The 21,067-nt window shown below is 34.5% G+C and overlaps 1 protein-coding gene across 1 annotated transcript in view; it reads left to right on the forward strand.

Annotated features, from left to right (window-relative positions):
- LOC121409023 overlaps positions 1 to 21,067 on the forward strand; it is a 32,098-nt gene that overhangs the window by 3,218 nt on the left and 7,813 nt on the right. Inside the window, exons 2-4 of the mRNA XM_041600802.1 lie at positions 1,136 to 2,336; positions 13,397 to 13,942; positions 14,335 to 14,481. Of these exons, the coding sequence (XP_041456736.1) occupies positions 1,218 to 2,336; positions 13,397 to 13,942; positions 14,335 to 14,481 (1,812 nt within the window). The 5' untranslated portion in view covers positions 1,136 to 1,217. The remainder of the gene's footprint in view (positions 1 to 1,135; positions 2,337 to 13,396; positions 13,943 to 14,334; positions 14,482 to 21,067) is intronic.

Below are 21,067 nucleotides of genomic sequence, written 5' to 3' on the forward strand. Positions count from 1 at the left end.
TTATATGAAAGTGTAAGTCTTGAGATAGCCCTTCTATCTTCGAGAGATTTCCATTCAAGTAACTTCAGGATCTGGGAAACACTACTGGTTCTCCTGTGATCTTTACAGACAAATCTAGTGGCTCTTCGTTGAACTGCTTCTAGTCTACTAATCTGGTCTTTAGTGTATGGGTTCCACGCAGAAGCACAGTACTCCAACTTTGGACGTAATAACACTTTATAGGCTGTTTCTTTTACATTTCGGGGGCAACTATACAAGTTTCTTCGAAGGAGGCCTAAAACCCTATTCGCTTTAAATATGGTAGTATTAACATGGTCCGACCAGGTTAAGTTGCTATTTATCTCGACACCTAAGTAATTGTGACTTGTGACAACATTTAGACATTTCCCATTCATATCATAGGTGGTTAGAAGGGGTTTCCTATTATGAGTGATGTGCATAACATGACACTATCGGTGTTAAATCTCATTTGCCATGTAGCTTCCCCATTACACAGAGTATTTATGTCCTGTTGTAGAACTTTCCCATCATCCTGTGATTTTATCTCACGGTAAAGTATACAGTCATCTGCAAAGAGTCGAACATGTGACTTTATCTTTGGAAGTTCATTGATGTACAGTAAGAATAGCAAAGGCCCTAAAACTGTTCTATATTAGGGCTAAATATATTATTATGAACCTACTCCATGTTTTTATTTTCAATTTTAGTGGGGATGGAACTCTTACCTATTTTTTTTTCTGCCAGATGTTGAATGAGCACCACATCATTGATGTTCTACAGTGTACATGTATACTCACTGGCAGATCCCGGGTAGGGTACAACCGGACCGAGCCCCCCCCCCCCCCCCCCCCCCGTTTTGAGAAGCAAAATTTAAATTTGTAATGTAAATATGCTGTTAAAACAGAAGTGTGCCCCCTCCCCCCTTTGAAAATTAAGACCTATTTTTTTTTTGCTTGTTAATTTTTACCGGGACGCAATATCTTTATTTTTTTGTGAATTTTTTTTTTCTTGTCAAATTTTTCCTTTCAAAAATGTGCCCCCATTTTTGGAAAATCCTGTCTCCTCCCCTGTGTGTACTGATATTTTCAATATATTTATGTAAATTTTCTTTTCATGACTCTTATTTTCATTTCAGGATGGACATAATGAATGCATAATGCTCCTGTTGTAAACTTCACCGACTAGTATTACTTCAAAGTGGTGCTATTCAGATCACCATGTCTTCACCTCTACGGAAATCAGCCTTTAGGGCTCCACCCAGCAGATCCAATGGTGAAAAAAATTCTCCAGCAACATCTATGGAGAGGGCACCAAAGGCAAGTGCTTCCAGTGTTAGTGGGACAGCTAAGAAAATTACAGGAGGTGGAAAAGGAACTATTCAGACAGAAGTCCTCAAGCGACGCCTTGAGCGATTGAAACAAAACTCTAACCCTCAGATTCAAAATGGTGCTAAGCCCAAAAGTGGAATGCCAACTGGGGCATATACTAGTGGTAGTAACAGCAGGGTTGACTCACCACAGTCTACACCTACACCAGTAAACACTAGTACTCCTCAGTTTGTACGTAGAATGAGTGAGAATGACCCAAGAAGGAACTTGATCAAAAGCGGAATCTCAACAAAACGAAAGGCTAGTTTTCCACAATCCTCTCCAAGGTCATTCAATATTGTTCCTTCTCCACTTGCAGCTACAGCTACAAAACCTAAAACAACTTCAAAAAATCCAAACAGTGAGGCAAATAGTAGTGTCAGTCAAAATTCCATTCGAAGAGGAAACAGTATTAAACAACAAGCTAACGCTGCTGTGAGCAAGAAGACAAGACCTCAGTCTTCATCACCCAAAACCAGTATTGGCTCCTCAAAAATGGACAAAAGAACTTCAAAGGCAACTCCTCATGACAGTGACATAAGTCGGACCTCTACCCCAGATCGGATGATTCGGGTCATATCTTGTGAAAGTACTGATGAAGGACATATACCTTCTATCCGAAAAGGCTCTTCGCTTCCAGGACAGAACCCCTCCCAAAGGGAAGACCTAAGAGGTGGTCCCAGTGGGGATGGGTTGTCATTGGATAGGAAGAACAGTGCAAACACTCTGGATGGTATCAGAGGAACCAAATCTGATGCAAAACATTCATACATGAGCAATGGTTATGATGAAGACAGCACAAATGTAGAGCTTGAATTGAGAAGTTTGAAGTCAGAAAGTGATAGTAGTGTAGTGAGCGAAAGAACACGTAGGAAGAAGAATAACAAAAAGAATGCCAACTCTGAAAAAAGAAAGGACATTGAGAGTTCTAGCAGTCAGAGCAAGAAAGTCCATCAAAAGCAACATCAGGTGAGAATTAGACTTTTTATTTTATTAATGAAAAATAACTTGTTGTTTTGATAAATACTGTAATGTTTTAATACTGGTACATGGAGTTGATGTTGCTTCCTGGTCTTAAGGAAAGTATGTCATGCATGTCCAGCAATTTCTTTAAATATATCTTTTCATTTTCTGGTGGGACGACTCTCAAGATTTATAAAATTAGAAATTCAAGAGGAGGATTCTCTCTCCCAGCCCCCACCCCAGGATTTCCATCCATGCTGACAAGTTCAGCTAATGATCTTAACTACAATGTATACATGTATACATCAAATGTACCTATATTCATCTACATTGTAAAACTCTGAGCTGAATGTTGGAAAAAGATTTCCCCTAATTTCTCATCATTAAGAGCCCGGAATACCTGGTAGTGCTTTTGTATGGCTTTTACTAGGATTTGTATTTTACTTTTAATTTGATTTTAACTCAGAATAGAAAACAAGATTACAATCCTGATTTGTCAATCATTTTGAAATATTGTTAACTTTCAGACTCTGCATTCTGAAATTTGGCCTACATGTATATACTGTAAACCCCTCAAAAGTTCTGCAACTCATGTTGAGGGGTAATAACTTTCTTAATGTGCCTTCATCATATGTGAATATGGTATCATTCGAAAGCATGATTATTCGAACCCACAGCCCTCTGTTTCAAAGTCCGAAGACTAATCCACTGGGCCACAACGCTCCAGCAAATATTCAGCAATGTAGGCCTAAATGTTGCAAAATTTGTTATTTCTGAATTTTGTTTATATTGTTATGAGGATGGAGTAAATTTAAATGATGTTGATGCCCTGATGTGTTAAAGACCACTTATAGTGAATTCTCATTGGAAAATGGGTTAAATGTGTTTAGAATAATATCAAACAAAGTCATTTCTAATACATGTAGTTTTAAGACGTTGAATCATTGTTGTTAAACATTTTAAAGCTTATACTTCTACTTAAGCAAATATACAATGTAAATCAAACAATATTTTCATCTGAAACACTCGAACATGCATGCATGAAACAGTCAAAACACATCTCTTCATCAATACAAATCATTCCTTTCAACCTAATACCTCAGTCACATTTCCTCTAAGGCAATTTTAAAACAGCACTATATGGGAAATGTGACTGCTCTATCAATGACACAAGAACTTTAAGACATCCAAACATGATATTTTTGCAAAACATTCACTGTCACCTGCTGACCTGCATCTATTTAGGCAAAAGAAATGGAGACTGGGTAGAAAAAAATGTGTTGCAAAAATTTTGGCAACATTTCACTTCTGACTTTGCCCTATATGCTATATTTAAGTGTAACTAAGCATTCCATGATTACATGATCAGAGCAGATGACACAAAAGAAGCACAATGAAGCTTTCCAATGATACCAATTCCTCCTTTGTACTTGAATTACAAAAAACAGATATCATCCTTCAATCTTGGGTTGCAGAACCTGTTTTAGGGATTTACAAAAAGGGATTGGTTTGGGTGAGGATTTAATGTCTTTTATCTATTTATTAAAAAAAAATGAATTGCTCATGTAAAGCAAGTGTGTACACCCCGTACCCGTAAGTCTTTTAGTGACTTTTGAATTGAAATGTATAGTTCAATAGTTGCAAAATTTATTAAAAATGAAGAAAGAAATTAAGAAAGAAATCTGCATACAGATTATATGGCGTATTGGTATCTGTGGTACACTGTTCACTACAGTACATTCCTACATGGGAGGGTTTTTATTGAATCAAACAAATCTAGTCTTGCACAATTGCCTCAAATTGAAGTGATGCTATTTTGAGGGTAGGCATTATCTGAGCATCACTCCCACTTTCATTAAGAAGCAATATGAAGTGAACAGCTGCGTGGAAAAAGTGGAAGATTTCACTTCCAGGCAGTGCGGTTGTACATCCTGGTTTGCATCAGTCTGCACAATCATAACATGCTATAACATGTACATGTATATAATTATCAAAGAATTTTATTGGAAAGTTCAAATGCCTTTAAGAAGAAAAAAGAAGAAAATTAAATAAAATAGAAGTAAAATGAAATAAAATAAAGCAAAAAATAAATAAAATAAAATAAAATGAATAATAGGAAATAAGATGAAAAAAATGATTAGAGAAATAATGATTACCGTAATTAGAAAAGAAGAAAGATATCAATTACATGGTGTCTTGGGTGAAAATCCATCAAAGGGGAAAATAAGTTCTGCATGTGAGTGTGTCTTCCATATTAAAATTCCCATTTTGAAAAAAGGTCATTCATGATATCACTTTTCATACATAGAACCATGTGCGAAAAAAATATGTATTGTGTGTACACAAACCCTCCCAGGGTCTGTTTGTTATGGGTGTGTTTGAATAGGGTTGTATTGCACAAGTTTTTATGATAGCCTTATGTTGACATAGTGGTGGCCATATGGTGTGTAGGATATCAGTATTTAATTAAATTTTTACCAGGATAAATTTGAGAATATGATTACTGAAAGAAATAAAAGTGACTGGGTGATTTATACGTGGGGGTTACAGTATGCCTTATACAGTTAACAACAAGTTCAGTGATAATCATGTCCAATGCTGGTTGTGTACCTCACACGTTATAATTTTGGGAGTTTGAACACTTGTTTCAATAAAACTACAATTTCATGGTACATACATGTATAGTACATCTGTACACTTGTGTCCTTCCAGCCAGACATGAAAGTGAATTCATTGCTGTCTATGAAAATCTTGCTTCAAACGTCAATATGACCTACATGTAATGATCACACTTTAACTGTGTATTAAAATAAGAAGCATATTGTATGCAATTTTTCCTTCTATTATTGAATTTCAAAAAATCTGCAATAAAGAAAACCTTGCATGTGATATCCCGAGTACAGGCCTTTACAACAGTGGGAATCTTATTTTCTAAGACCCTTTTGTTCTTTGAACATTCTTTATTGTTCAGCATTGTTTATTGTTATTGCACAGGAGACACAAATTGATTTCTCTGTAGTTGACTACTGAAGGGAACACAAGGTTTTCTCTACAATGTAGGCTTTTAAAAAGTTTTACTCTTCATTTGAATTACAAAGGGTAAATCATTCTTTTCAAGTCCTAGCTTCAATATTCTCTGGAAACAATGCCCATATTGGTTCTGAACACTTTTGTGCATGTTGGCAAAGTGAAAATTTATTTGGCAAGAGATTGAAAAGATTTGACCATAATAGGAAGAGGTATTCCTATGCAATTAGCACTGAGTTAATAGATTTAAGGATGTATTCTCTGAGTTGAGCATAATTTCGAAAAAGGGGAAGATTGCCAATAAAAAGTGTGTATTGATTATTTCTTGGAAAAAGACATGTCTACATGCAGAAATGCTGTTTGTTTTCATCTTTTCTTTAAGTATATATTCTAACAGAATTATTGCACACATTTTATGCACAAACCCTTGCATGTTCATATTGGGATCTTTTGTTACTACAGTTGACATTTATGATTAAGCTCTGATAAATCTGTTGAAATTGAATATATCTATTAAAGGATGTTCCACAGTTACGCGTGCGCATTATGATCTGTGCATGTTTTACACTATGCGCGCTGATGTCACAATGGATGAATGGGTGATTAATTAGCTGTAGATATGAACTGATTTTTCTCATTATCTGCTCTCTAACTGCAGATCCGATGCATTATTTTATGAGGCTAAAAATATTGAATTGTTCCATGGACCATTTTTAAAAATACCCAGACAATTTCAAAATATTTAGCTCTCCAGTGCTGCAAAGTATGACAAATACATGTATGCCCCTGAGTTTGAATAAATGGTAGAATGGTTCTGAATTTTTCTTCACATACATACATGTAGCAGACAACGCATTTGGCATGTTTTTGGTGTTTTATAAAGCACATTTGCTCTAATACAAGTGATGATAGTTTGAAAACAAGCACATGAACCCCTGTTTTTTTCTATTTCACCTTTTGTTTTTTATTATTGAATGATAAGATATAAAGCAAAAATCTACACAGTATGCTATATTTGCCTCAATTGTCTTGCTATGCTACATGTATATAGCAAAACTATGTATATGATTGTTTATAAGGTTCAACAAAAAATATCAGACAAAGAGTTGATTCTTCTTTTTCATAAACAGTGTAGTTAATGTTCCTTTAAAGTAAATTTACAGATGGTACAAGAGTCAAGGGCAGAGCAGAAAAATATTCCACTCTGTCTCCTCACCCCCCCCAAAAAAAAATAATGTAACCATGGTGTAACCAACGTAATTTAACATTAAACTGTCAAAATATGAAAAATACATGTAGTTTAGAATAATCTACAATACAATTTAAACAATAGATCCTGATAATGTAAGTTTTCTCCTTAGTCCTAAAGTGAGTATCAGCCTACAGTATCAGGGTTAACTATCCCCTTTAAAGCCCAGATGTTGAAATCCCATAGCTTCGGTCAGTAACTTTAACTCTAATATTGACCTTTACCATCCTACATTAACCAAGGTAAATAAAAGTTTGTAAGTAGAGAGCCTAGTGTAAATACAAGTAAGTTGCCCACAAATGTCATTTATAAAAAAGAAACCTCAGCAACATCAGATTTTTTCAGTTAGGGCCTACACAAACCTGCAAACGTGTGTACAATTCATATAGTATATACCAGTCTAAATTCATGTGAAATCATACTGTACATACAAGTGAAATTTTAGATGATCTTCCTAACATGTACAAAGTTACTTTCAAGACTTACATAATTACATTTTTTTTTGTCTCGCCCACCAGAGGTGAAGGCAAGACTTTAGGGATCCAAATGTTGTCCGTCATCTGTCATCAGTCCGTCACAAACCTTATGACACATAACTCCCCAACCATATGTCACTTTTTAACAAAGTTTGGATGGCAGATGGACTTGGGGGACCTGCATGTTATACTGCATTCGGAGGTCACATGGTAAGGTCAAAGGTCATTTTCAGGTCAACGTTAAAGTTTACATGCAAGACTCTCTTACATGTATGACACCTAACTCCCCAACCATAAGTTACTTTTCAACCAAACTTGGATGGTAGATGAACTTGGGGGACCTGCATGTTATGTTGCAGTCGGAGGTCACATGGTAAGGTCAAAGGTCATTTTCAGGTCAACGTTAAAGTTTACATGCAAGACTCTCTTATGACACCTAACTCCGCAACCGTAAGTCACTTTTCAACCAAACTTGGATGGTAGATGGACTTGGGGGACCTGCATGTTATGCTGCAGCTGGAGGTCACATGGTAAGGTCAAAGGTCATTTTCAGGTCAACGTTAAAGTTTACATGCAAGACTCTTTTATGACACCTAACTCCGCAAATGTAAGTCAATTTTCAACAAAACTTGGATGGTAGATGTAGGCCTAATTTGGGGACCTGCATCCCCTCTGTAAAGTGTATTGGTCTACATGTAGTTCATAAAACGTGGAAATAAGAGTAACCAAGTTTCACTGAACATCTTGTGCGAGTTAGTAGTTTTCAAAGTCAGCACTGCTGCTATTTTGATACGCGTGATGCAGGTGAGACAGCCAGAGGCATTCCACTTGTTTGACAGTTTTGCTCAAAAAAAATTGTAATTTGTGATCTCATTTCATTCCAGCTGATCCAAGCACCATCTCTCCCAGTACTAAACAATATTTTTAGAGAAACTTTTTTTATAAACCCTACATGTAAATGTACATGTAGGCCAAACAAAAATTTGAAAGGGTTTACATCAAGGAATCAGCATGCGAACGGTTGGTTCATTGCAAATGTTTTGGATCAAACAACTTTAATACTCAGTTTCTAATAAATTCTCATGATATTTGGCACACACATTAATCTTGAGGTAAAAAGATGTGCAATACACATTTTTTGCATGTGTTGGAAACTGTGTTGCCATGATAATTGCATGGTATGTAAAAATCTTATGGATTGAACTTCTTCTTCAGAACTCTATTCATGATATTGGGCATAAACATGTAATTTACTTTATGACAACCTTTTGTTGTGGTTACTTGACCTACATGTGTAATGACATTTTTCTTGAATCTGATTCAGATATAGATTACCATTTATTTGGTATAAGATCAAATCAAGTTACAATAATGTATATAAACAACGTTGTACATAAAAATACCAGGATTGCTAAAAAAGTTAAAAACTTGTAAACAAGCAACCCTCGACATACAAAATGATGAAATACAATGAGAATACAATTACATTAGATACAAAAAATATATATGAAATAAATAACAATAGAAATATAACAATAAAGTCATACGAAAACTTAAGAATTAACTAACATTAAAGAAATCATTCAGCATAATTTGAATATATCAATAAGTGGCAAGTATTGTGCTCTTTCTTTAATTTATTTTTGGATGAAGTGTAATTCAAAGTACCCTTTAAATCACTGTTTAGCGAATTCCATTTTTTTGATCCCTGAAATCTAATTGATCTATTTTGTAAAATAGAATTTGTAAATTTTAGAAGACGAAAGTCACCCCTTTTTCTTGTATTAATTGAGTGATAATCGGAGTTCAAATGAAAACTGTCATAAAAAGTATCTGGTAACATAGAATATTTCAATTTATACATGAATAAAGATGTGCCTTGGGAAAGAAGGGAAAGATTTGATAATTATGGAATTTTAATTCTGTGATTTTATGTACATGAAGGCCTACATGTGAGATTCTGCCATTGTAAACCCAGGCACTGTTATAGAAAGCCAAATCTCAAATCTAATTTACCCAACAATGTTAAGTGGTTGGACTTTGATCAGTTATTCCTTCAATTGCCTTCAAACTGTTGATGGTTGCCATAGAAACTTCCCCTGGATGTTCCATGAGTAAATCTAATTTGTGAGTCCTCAAGTTGCTCATATGCTTTTTCTAGTGTAAGGGATACCCCAGGTTTAGAAGATGGGATCAAGTTATTTTGAAAATCATGTTAGCATGTGGGATTTGAAGGCAATCACTTTAGTCTCCTGTACTTCGATGATAAAGTCATGTGAACATTTTGAATATACATGTATCACTCTAGTGGTTATGATCTAATCTTAAACATATGCGGTGTGAAATTGTACAGTAATTGGAATGAAAGTACGGTACATAGGGGGAACTCAAACTTAAATTATGTACATGTATGTAGGCGTACATGTGACCTGTGACATGAATAAACTGATTGATAAAGGCGGTATCCAATACTGAGCAACAAGTTTGTGAACATAGAGAATTGATGTAGAATTTTGGGCTCTATCAGGGTTTGTTAAATATTTCAAAATTGAAAGAGATGCTTTCGTCAGTACTTCATCTTGTAAAGGCATTTTTTTTAAAGAGTCTGAAGCGTTTGATTGCAACACATGTTTGAGAAGTTGGTACATTAAATTGGAGAAAAAAATCATAAAACCTTCACAAGCATTGTGAGATACCTCCTTAAATCTTTAAATTGACTTGCTTGAAATAAGGGTTGCTAAGTGCTGGAAACTTTCCGGAATTTTGGAAAATTTCAGCTGCCGACAATTTTTGGGAATTTTCAGTTTTTTCAAAAAGAGTGATCAATTGTGTTTTTAAATACAGAATCATGAAAATATTTCCTCAAATATGATACTTTCCATTTGTATAAAAATCTATTCTCCATTCTTTAAGTTGCACAGGGTTTAAAACATACATCAAACTACATACATGTACATGATGGTGCATTATGTACAAAATGAAGCTTCTTAGCAAATCAACATGAAAAAAAGACAACATTTGCATTACAATATTTTTCATTTTCTGTAATAAAGTGTCGAGGGTTTTACATTTTAAGAATGTGCCTTCTATTTCCCATTAAATAATAACCTGTTAATAGAACATTGAGAAACTTGTTATTAAATTGTTTGTGTCATCAAATGACAAACTCATATTAGTTTCATTTAATTTGATCTAGTATTTTGATCAAAATATTTGTTCCTAACTAAAATAAACTTTGACCTTGAACCAGCAATCTGTAATTATACTCATCAAATTGACACCGCCAACAGCACCAAGTTGTCAGTTCTGCTGTCCAGAAAATTAAATGAGAAATAAAATGATTATAATAAAATAATATAAATAATAATAATAATGCTAATATTAACTAATCATATTATTGATTCTCATCATCTGCAATAAGATCAGGGGCCCCGTTTCATAAAGATTTACAACTGTTGTAACTGTTGTAATAATGGTAACTACCATGGCAACACTGCTCAGCAGCCAATCATAATCAAGGTTACCATGGTAGTTACCATAATGGCAAAGTTACAACAGTTGTTACAACTCTACATGAAATGGGCCCCTGAATAGGCAATAGGCATCATTCCATGAACAATCATCCCTTGTGCAAAGCATGTGCAGTGTACATATGTACTGCCGTCACTGGTACCATAATACAGTAGATCAACTTAATCTGGAATTCATTAAAATTCTGCCCTATTTGGCTGTTTTAGCATAATATTTGGCTTTAAACTTGCTGAAAATCATAATCAAGCATTATCTGCCCGGGTTTTCCTTTCAATTCCTGTGTATGAATATCAGAAAATTGTTACTTTTTGAAAATTCCCATAATTTCTTTAAAATTGCTGAAAATTCACCAAATTCCTCTTTATTCCCATGGAAAGTTTCCACCGTGAAAATTCCCAGGAATTTTGCAACCCTACTTGAAATGCTCCCTTTTCAATCAGCATCAGCTTTCCTCTGGCTCACCCTGACCTTACACACTCATAATGTACTTTAACCCTGCCAAACAAAGTTTGAAGGGGTATACAGAAATAAAGAAATAGAAAATCTTGCGCATTGAACGACTTCCTTTAGTTTTTTACCAATTGAAACTTGAAACTTGGAACATATATTGATGTTGGGGTAAAGATGTGCAGAAACATTTTTGCATGTGTCAGATATTATGTTGCCATGGTAATGGTATATTTTGGCAAAAATATGGTTAAAAAAATCTTGCAGTTCATACCACTTCCTCAGTTTTTAACCAATTCTCATGATATTTTGCAAAAACTTTGGTCTTGAGGTGAAGATGTGCAAGACTTATTTTGTGTGTGTCAGAAATCATGTTGCCATGGTAATGACATTTTGAAAATTGGAAAAATCTTGTGGTGTGAATTAATTTCAAACAGTTCTAATGAAATTAGGCTCACACATTGGTTTCGAGGTAGAGATGTGCTGGACATATTTTTTTCATATGTCGGAAATCGTGTCCCCATGGTAACAACATGTATATACCCCAAATTAGGTAAAAATCTTGTGGTTTATACTGCAATTTACTTCATCAGTTTTCAACCAATTCTCATGAAATTTGGCTCACACATTGGTCTTGAGGGAAAGATGTGCTGGACAAATTTTTCCATAGGTCGGAAATTGTGTCCCCATGCTAACAACATATATTTATCAAAAATCTTGCAGTTTGAACTACTTCATCAGTTTTCAACCAATTCTCTTATTTACCTCATACATTGGTCTTGGGGTAATAATAGGCAAGACATATTTTTTTTCTTTATGTTGGATACTGTTATCATGGTAACGATGTACATGTATGAAAATCCAAGAACATCAAAGCACTATCCCTTCAACTTCATCTTATGGATTTATATCTTTACCCTTATTTTCTATCTACAATGTCTAGTTCTGTGCAGCATCTCCGATATGACATACACTGTACATGTAGCGTTCAAATGATTTATGCAAATTATTATGTATACTGAGAACATACAGTACATTCAGTTGCTCCTGGACAAAGTTGGTGATTGATCCTAGTTGGTTTCAAAGTTGTCTGCTGCCATCTGTTGTTTAATAGATGTGCAGTTTCATGTATTGCTTCAGTTGGGATTTTCAGATCAGAGGATAACATAGATACAATGGAATACACGTACATGTACATAGGACTATCTTTTTGTTACTAAACCTATAAAAAAAAGAAAACCACCAGATATCTTTATTCAATGACTTTGTTTGGCAAAAAGAAGCTGCTGAAAACTGCTTATCTAAAAAAAGAGCCAATGGAGTAAATAATACCCTTTTTAGACAGGCTAAAATTTCCTTAACCCCGTATTATTGGTGGGGCTAAATGGCAATTTAGCCCCACCTATAGTACGGGGTTAAGCTTAGCCCACTTTCGTTTTACACAGCGTTTTTGCAAAGTGGGCTAACCCCACCTATAGTACGGGATTATTTGGCCCTGCAGAAAAGCAGGGTTATCCCACCAATTGCGGTGCTAAGAGCAATAGTACGGGGTTAAGATCGCATGTGTAAAACGAAAGTGGGCTAAGCTTAACCCCGTACTATAGGTGGGGCTAAATGGCAATTTGGCCCCACCTATAGTACGGGGTTAAGGAAATTGTAGCGTGTGTAAAAAGTGTACGAGTGAAGTACTTGTACTACGAATGATCGACAAAATCCACTAGTCCGGGGTTAGCGAGTTTCGTGTGTAAAAAGCAAGCATTCCTTATCCGGGGTTAGCAATAACAATTTGGCATGTGTGAAAAGGAAAAAAAATAGTACGGGGTTAAGGATAGTACGGGGTTAGCGATAGTCCGGGGTTAAGAAAATCCTGTGTAAAAAGGGCAATAAACTACATGGATGTAACTTTGTAAGTTATACTTATTTCAATCGTTAGGTCAACATGACCAGATCCAAAATGATTCGCCAAAATGTATTTATTCTGATTGAGGATTGTAAATTAAAAAACATATATGTATACATATATTTTTTTTACAAAATTTTTTTTGATCACATGCTACAATTCTGGCAACCATGATGTAATGAGTTTTTATAATTCTCTCACTGCATATGTCATATCATCCCATTATTGTACTCGTACAAATCACCTTCAATATTTCTGACTAATTGTGCGCATCAGGAACACTCAAATGACAAGTTTAATATTTTTTTTAATATTTAATTTCTTGTAAAATACACTTATTTTGTATTTTAACAGTAGCCATTCACAAATTTAGTTTTGTGTTTCATTTTTTGAAAAATAATGAAAAATATTTTTGTTCTTATTTTTGTCTTGACAGCCTGAACATGATGATGATGGACAGGATTCTGTAAAACAAGAATTGGTCTTCCAGCATTCAAGTCTTGAGGACTTGTCTCCAAGGAATGACCTGGGTCTTGAGGTAATTGACCTGGAAACTGGAAGCGAGTTGAAAGTTGAGCAGGACAAAGATTCAGAAAGAAAGTTGGAGGACATCGCTGATGATGAGAAGAGGTTGAAGTACAACTTTCATCTGCAAGGAAAGGATAAAGAACGAATGTCAAATGAGATTGACCTGGAGGTCCAAGATGATCAACAAAAGAGAGGATCAGAGAATAAAGATGACTTTAATGGGCAGAGAAGAAGGTCAAGGACATTGAAAGAAGCTGACAATCAAGGATATAATGATGCTACCAATGATGTCCAGAATGAAGACAAGAGACAGCAGGGTGAAGGTTCAGTGGTCAAAGGTCAGAGTTCAAGATTGAGAAGTGGATCCAGGTCAAAGTCACAAGACACAGATGACGAAGCAGATAAACTCATGAGAAGCATCGATGGAAGGGAGGACACATCCCCTCAAAACAAGGTATGGGAAAAATCAGAAGACTTTCCAGTAAAACTCATCTACCTGAGTTCTGATTACTTATAAACTAAGTTCTGGTGAAGGGATTGATTCATGGGATAAATTTGTGGAAGAATCGTCTAAATTATCAGAAATTGATTATATTTCACTGTGAGTCACATGGAAGAAACATGTGTGGGCAAAGTAAGTTTGCATAATTCAGTGTTTTGAGACTTTGGCTAATGTGAGTACATTCAATTATATCATATGAGGAACCCAGATGGATTGCCATGTTGCAATATATGTAAACTTATGGGTAACTTAATGAAACCATAGATCTTACTAGTATGGACCATGATGAAACAAAGCCCATGTAGGAGTAGAATAATTATTCTTTCTGATGTTTTTCTTTGAAGCATGGGTCTCCATCACCACGAAGAGACGAGCAATCCATAGATAAAAGACAGATGATTAGAAAGAGGAACTCGGAGCTTGCTGTCATGGCCAAGAGGCTGGAGGAAAAGGCCAAAGAGATGAAGAATAGACCGACAACACAGTGGAAGGTATGATGACTATCAGGAAGGATAGGGTGAAGAGAGGATTGGAGTAGGATGAGAAGAGATTGAAAAGAATAATGGGAATGGGGAAGGGGGAGAGGTATGTCAGGGGAGCATTTCATCAACATTTTGTCCGACAAGTCGTCAGATCTGACAACTTTCCCTGATTTTGATTGGCTCTGAAGCACTGTGACAATGGTAACTGTCGGATAAAACTGGACTTGTCAGATGATCATGAAACGTCTGACAAGTCCTTTCATGAAAAGCTTCCCAGAGGGAGCATTCACAAACAAGAATCAAAAGTCAAAACATAAATGCAAAACATGTTATTTCTGTATCACTTTCATTTGGACCCTTTCTTTAAAGCCCCCCCCCCCTTACACCACATATTGCAGTTTAGTGAGTGTTAGTTGGAAAGTAAAAAGTCCACATTGGTCTGCATTCAATGCATTTTCAAACCAGAAGGCCTATAGTAGATTCATCAGTGAAATCTCAGTTTTTTCCTTTATTGTCTGTAGTTCTACAGAACTCTTTCCAAAACACACACTTTACATGTGTACATCATTTCAAGTTTGCACTTTGGAAGACAATTATTTTTATAAAAGAAGAAAAACTTGCTTGATCGCAAGTGTCTGGTTTCAATTATTGTTTAGAACTGCATTTTTGGGCAAACTTGTTATTCCCCCGCCAAATGAAGTTTGAAGAGGGTATATAGGAATCATTGTATGGTTGGTCGGTCAGTCAGGCAGTTGGTCCATTGCAAATCTTGCGCATTAAACTACAAATTGGTATTGATGTAAAGATGCGCAAGACATATTGTTTTGTGTGTCAGAAATCATGTTGCCATTGTAACAACATTATATGGCAAAAATTGGGTAAAAAAAGTTACCAATTCTCATGAAATTTGGCTCAAACATTCGTTTCGAGGTAAAGATATGCAATATATATATTTTCCATGTGTTGGAAATTGTTGCCTTGGTAACGGCGTAGAGTGGGGGTATTAATCACCTTTCAGTGATAGTTCTAGATGATCGTTCTAGATGATCAAGTGCAACCAGTGGGAGATGAAGAAGGATGTGTGATATTTGATGTCGTCAGAAGACATGAATTGTAATGTAATAACAAATACAGAAAAGACACAAACAGAAGTCTACTTGCATCATTCTTTTCAACATTTTATGCATCACTCTACACAAATCTACATTCTGTGAATGGAAGAGTTCATTTTATATTTGTATTCTTTGTCAGAATCAAATTTTAAAGGAATAGAGATGAGAATATTACATGCATGTGGATTAAATTACATTGTATTCAACAAGTTTCTTTTCAATTACTTTACTTTGCAGTGCTCTGTCATGGTTGTCATGACAACATGTGATGGCTGTGCTTCACAATAGAACTATGTATTCCCTTCCTGTTAGGTTTCTTTCTCCATCAATACCAATGCCATTCTTTACATCCTCTATCGTCATGGCAATTGTAATTACTATAATTAGTTTATACAAGGAATATTTGCTATGGCTGACATGTACTGCTTTTGAATTTGTTTAGTTGTTGCCTTGTAATTACTGTAGAAAGCAGGAGTAATTGTTTATTTGGCAATTTTGTGTTAATCTACATGTAGACGAATAGAATAGACAATACAATTAATCAGAAGTAAAGGGCTTTGTAAAATGGGTTGAAAATTCTCTTCATGATTTTTTTATGAGTTGTTTGTTGGTATGACAGTGATGAAGTCGGTCACTCTACTTGAGTAAACCATTGATATACTAGCATACTTAAACTACTGTACATTGTTTGTTAACACTTAAAATGCCTAAGTCATTTGTTGGTATCACATAAAATACACACATATATACAATTAATTTCTATATGTTAACATTTTTTTAATATGAAATAATAATGGTTAAAGGACTTTGTGAGGAGGTGTCATTGTATGATAATATAAGGAAACATCTAGCGGAACTATATATTTTTTGAATATGTGACCTTTTCTTTCTCCTGAACTGCAATATGGTGCTTTTGAGGACACTTGAAAAAATCAATAACGTTATTATGATTTATCAATCGAAATAATTTCTGATCTTCAATTTGTTTCAGTACATGGCATTCTGTCTTATGTTGATTGTTTTTCAAAAGTTGAGGTGTACAAATCCATATGTAGGGGAAGGCGGGGTAAGATGAGCATAGGGGCAAGTTGAGCCACCACCCCGACCAATAATGAATGAGTCAGACATTGTGGTGGTGTCATGCATTGATGACCCATTACATAACCCTTAACCCCACCACATTGTTTTCAAGTTTGAAACAAAAAGTACTTTTTTAGAGGGAAAAATACAAATTTCAGCTACATTTTGTAAAAAGTAAAAAAGGGTGCAAAATAGATTAGTGCTTTTTACCCACACGTCTTTAGATATAGTAAAGAAATAAGAACAATATTGTTAGTCCAGTTATTGTATTCTCATTCTTGTCATGGTCTTTTACAAGATGGATGCATAAGAAATGTGTGGATGCAAAATTATCGCATTAAGTTGGGACTGGGCTAATATGTGCCAGCCAACATGGGGCAAGTTGAGCCACGGTAATTCTTATATTAATGTATAATAAAAAGCCCAACAAACCTTAAAAAGCCATTGATATGCAGGTAGAACAGAGCAAATTCACATGAGTTCTTTTCCTTTTAGAGGATGTTATTATTTATAGAGAATTAGCAAGTGAAAAGACTTTAAAGAAATTGACATGCCAGTTCTTCCCGCATACATTTTGTTCATAGACAGTTTTTGTGGCTGGCTCAACTTACCCCAGAAGGTGGCTCAACTTACCCCACAGATGGGGCAAGTCGAGCCATTTGACATCGTTTATTTCAAAGGTCACACTGACTTTCAGTGTGGGGTAGAAAGTGATATATAGGTGAAAAATATTTCCCAAGATTCAAATTTAAAGACATGGTCCTTAATACTACAATATTATTAGTCAAACATGCAAAATGCAAAAAGTGTCACAACTTACCCCGCCTTCCCCTATACCATAATACGTAGCTCTAGTATTATCATTTTTTTGTGGAGACGTGGTTAATAGTAGACCGGCCAAACCTCAAAAAGTGCTCTAGATAAGGATTCGACGGCAAAATTTGTTAATGCTTGGCATTCCAGCTAATAGTCTTGCAAAAATACCCAGGAATAGCGTACGGGCGGATGCCAAGCGCAATTTTGCGTGAAAGTGTCATTTTTAGCGTAAAATCCGAAAGACTGTCGAAAATCACGCATTTTGATATTTTGACGGATTATCATCATATTTTTTATTATCTTTGATATGAAATTATTTTTATTCAGAATTTCAAATTATAAGTCTACTAAATATGCATTTCAAATTTGAATATTACACACACACATATGGCACAGGGAAACATAAAACCGCGATTTCCTCGAAATAAAAGTTTGAGAAAACTATCAATAGTTTGAAGTTTTTTTACGCAACATAAATTCTTCGATTTAAATGCGTTTATCCATCGAATGTATAGTAAATGTCCTAGTGCCACAAATATTAAAAGAATTTTCAAGTAAGATGGTAGATATCTCATTTTATGTTATCCGAAAGGAGACAATGTACATTTTACCAGGTGCGCATTTTGAAAGAAAAATTGAAAATACCGTACATTATGTACATAATTACATACTAAAGTACATACTAAAGCGAGTTTTTATTTACATGTATAAGTCCATAATAAAGCGAGATTTTAATTGCATAGCACAATTTGTCAATTCCTTGCATCCCAGCTAAAAGTCTTGCGGAAATACTGAGGAATAGCGTACGGGCGGATGCCAAGTGCACTTTTGCGTGAAAGTATCATTTTTAGCGTAAAATCTGAAAGACTGTCGAAAATCACGCATTTCGATATTTTGACGGATTATCATCATATTTTTTATTATCTTTGATATGGAATTGTTTTTATTCAGAGTTTCAAATTATAAGTCTACTAAATATGCATTTCAAATTTGAATATTACACACACATATATGGCAATATGAAATATAAAATCGTGATTTACTCAATATAAAGGTTTGTAAAAATTATTAATGGTATAATGTTTGTGTTCCGCATCTCAATTTCGTCAAGATTTAGTGCTAACCGAATAAATACTTAATAATTGTTGTCATGTCACATATAGCATGTATAGTGAAAACAAATACTGAAATAAGATGCAAGATATATATCATTTTATGTTATATATGCGAAATATAACAATGCACATTATTTTATCAGATGCGCATTTCTGATAAAAAAATAAACAGCGCACAATATTACATCGATATTGCACATCAGTGCGATACTCGGCATGATATTATATAGGATTATGTTTGCTTTTGTAGAGTTCGATCTTCTTGCTATTGCCACGAATGAATTGGTGCTGAACTTAAATCTACCTGTGGCGATATCCAGAAATAGGTCTGATATTTAATTTGCCGTACATTCATACATACATACATACATACATTATTCATACATGTATGTTTTCTATGATTTTGGATATAGATATTCCTGTAAAATTAATGCTACCATGGTAACGGCAAATTAAATATCAGACCTATTTCTGAATATCGCCACATAGGTAGATTTAAGTTCAGCACCAATTCATTCGTGGAAATAGCAAGAAGATCGAACTCTATACTACAAAAGCAAACATAATCCTATATAATATCATGCCGAGTATCGCACTGATATAAGATATGTGCAATATCGATGTAATATTGTGCGCTGTTTATTTTTTTATCAGAAATGCGCATCTGATAAAATAATGTGCATTGTTATATTTCGCATATATAACATAGAATGATATATATCTTGCATCTTATTTCAGTATTTGTTTTCACTATATGTGACATGACAACAATTATTAAGTATTTATTCGGTTAGCACTAAATCTTGACGAAATTGAGATGCGGAACACAAACATTATACCATTAATAATTTTTACAAACCTTTATTTTGAGTAAATCACGATTTTATATTTCATATTGCCATATATGTGTGTGTAATATTCAAATTTGAAATGCATATTTAGTAGACTTATAATTTGAAACTCTGAATAAAAACAATTCCATATCAAAGATAATAAAAAATATGATGATAATCCGTCAAAATATCGAAATGCGTGATTTTCGACAGTCTTTCAGATTTTACGCTAAAAATGATACTTTCACGCAAAAGTGCACTTGGCATCCGCCCGTACGCTATTCCTCAGTATTTCCGCAAGACTTTTAGCTGGGATGCAAGGAATTGACAAATTGTGCTATGCAATTAAAAACTCGCTTTATTATGGACTTATACATGTAAATAAAAACTCGCTTTAGTATGTACTTATACATGTAATTATGTACATAATGTACGGTATTTTCAATTTTTCTTTCAAAATGCGCACCTGGTAAAATGCACATTGTCTCCTTTCGGATAACATAAAAAGAGATATCTACCATCTTACTTGAAAATTCTTTTAATATTTGTGGCACTAGGACATTTACTATACATTCGATGGATAAACGCATTTAAATCGAAGAATTTATGTTGCGTAAAAAAACTTCAAACTATTGATAGTTTTCTCAAACTTTTATTTCGAGGAAATCGCGGTTTTATGTTTCCCTGTGCCATATGTGTATGTGTAATATTCAAATTTGAAATGCATATTTAGTAGACTTATAATTTGAAATTCTGAATAAAAATAATTTCATATCAAAGATAATCAAAAATATGATGATAATCCGTCAAAATATCAAAATGCGTGATTTTCGACAGTCTTTCAGATTTTACGCTAAAAATGACACTTTCACGCAAAATTGCGCTTGGCATCCGCCCGTACGCTATTCCTGGGTATTTTTGCGAAACTTTTAGCTGGGATGCCAATCATTAGCAAGCATTAACAAATTTTGCCGTCCAAAGTATAAAAAATCGTTTTGGCCGGTCTACTATAACTCCCATTCAAGGTAAGAAAATGAAAAGATCTTAATAGATAATGAAAAAGAATTTGAAAAGGCAATATTCATAATATAAACCGTATTAGTAGAATGTCTCCTTAACGTCAGCATCTTGAAATAAGATTTTAATGTTTAATTGAAAGAGGCAGCTTTGTTTGAGAAATGGACGACTATTCTACCGTAATAAAAATATGATTTCACATTTCTTTCTCAACTATTTGCCTTTTCCATACCCCAAATCCTGTCCTATATATATTTTAGTGTCTGTATGTCTCTGAAGTGAAATTGACCTAGTGATATTTGCATATCTATTGGTTCAAAATTTCAGATTCTGGATGAGTCTTGCTTACTCTCAATACACGTTTTGCCTCTTCAATGAATCATTCTCTAGTCTCAGAGGGCAAACCTTTTTTTATAGTACAAAGATAAACTGAATTATAATTCAAAGAATATCAAAGAATACATGTGCAAAATAGAAAAACTTATAGAAATTTCAGATTTCTTGAAATTGTCAGGTAATCAGAGCAAAATATTTCTACACTATCTTCTAGAAAATCCAATGTGCTAAGATACCCATTAGTAATTACACATAATTATCTTCAGATTTCAAACCACACTTTGCA

This window comes from Lytechinus variegatus, chromosome 2 (assembly GCF_018143015.1).
Source record: "Lytechinus variegatus isolate NC3 chromosome 2, Lvar_3.0, whole genome shotgun sequence".
In the NCBI taxonomy this organism is placed as follows: domain Eukaryota; kingdom Metazoa; phylum Echinodermata; class Echinoidea; order Temnopleuroida; family Toxopneustidae; genus Lytechinus; species Lytechinus variegatus.